Raw genomic sequence first — 292 nt, 5'->3', positions numbered from 1 at the left:
CTCTGGACTCGTTCCTGCTCAACCACAGTGTGGAGTACACGCTTGCCGCCATCTCGTCATGGGTGGAGTTCACTGTGGAGAAGCTGACGGTTCCAGGTTGGTCCTCATAAGTCGTGTGTGTGTGTGTGTGTGTGTGTGTGTACACACATACACCCACACACATGTGCTGGTCATATTTAGAATATCATCAAAACGTTGACTTATTTCACCATTTCCATTCAAAAAGTGAAACTTTGATATTATACGCGTTCATTACACACAGACTGATATATTTCAAATGTTTATTTCATTT

The 292-nt window shown here is 42.5% G+C and overlaps 1 protein-coding gene across 1 annotated transcript in view; it reads left to right on the top strand.

Annotated features, from left to right (window-relative positions):
- LOC123964592 (protein-S-isoprenylcysteine O-methyltransferase-like) overlaps positions 1–96 on the top strand; it is a gene marked incomplete at its 3' end in the record, with an annotated part of 2271 nt that extends 2175 nt beyond the window's left edge. Inside the window, exon 3 of the mRNA XM_046041469.1 lies at positions 1–96. This exon is cut by the window's left edge and continues 89 nt beyond it. Within this exon, the coding sequence (XP_045897425.1) occupies positions 1–96 (96 nt within the window).
- Between the last annotated feature and the right edge of the window lie 196 nt (positions 97–292).

The sequence above is a fragment of the Micropterus dolomieu genome, unplaced genomic scaffold, assembly GCF_021292245.1.
Source record: "Micropterus dolomieu isolate WLL.071019.BEF.003 ecotype Adirondacks unplaced genomic scaffold, ASM2129224v1 contig_3482, whole genome shotgun sequence".
Lineage (NCBI taxonomy): Eukaryota > Metazoa > Chordata > Actinopteri > Centrarchiformes > Centrarchidae > Micropterus > Micropterus dolomieu.
This window is presented reverse-complemented; position numbering and strand designations above follow the sequence as displayed.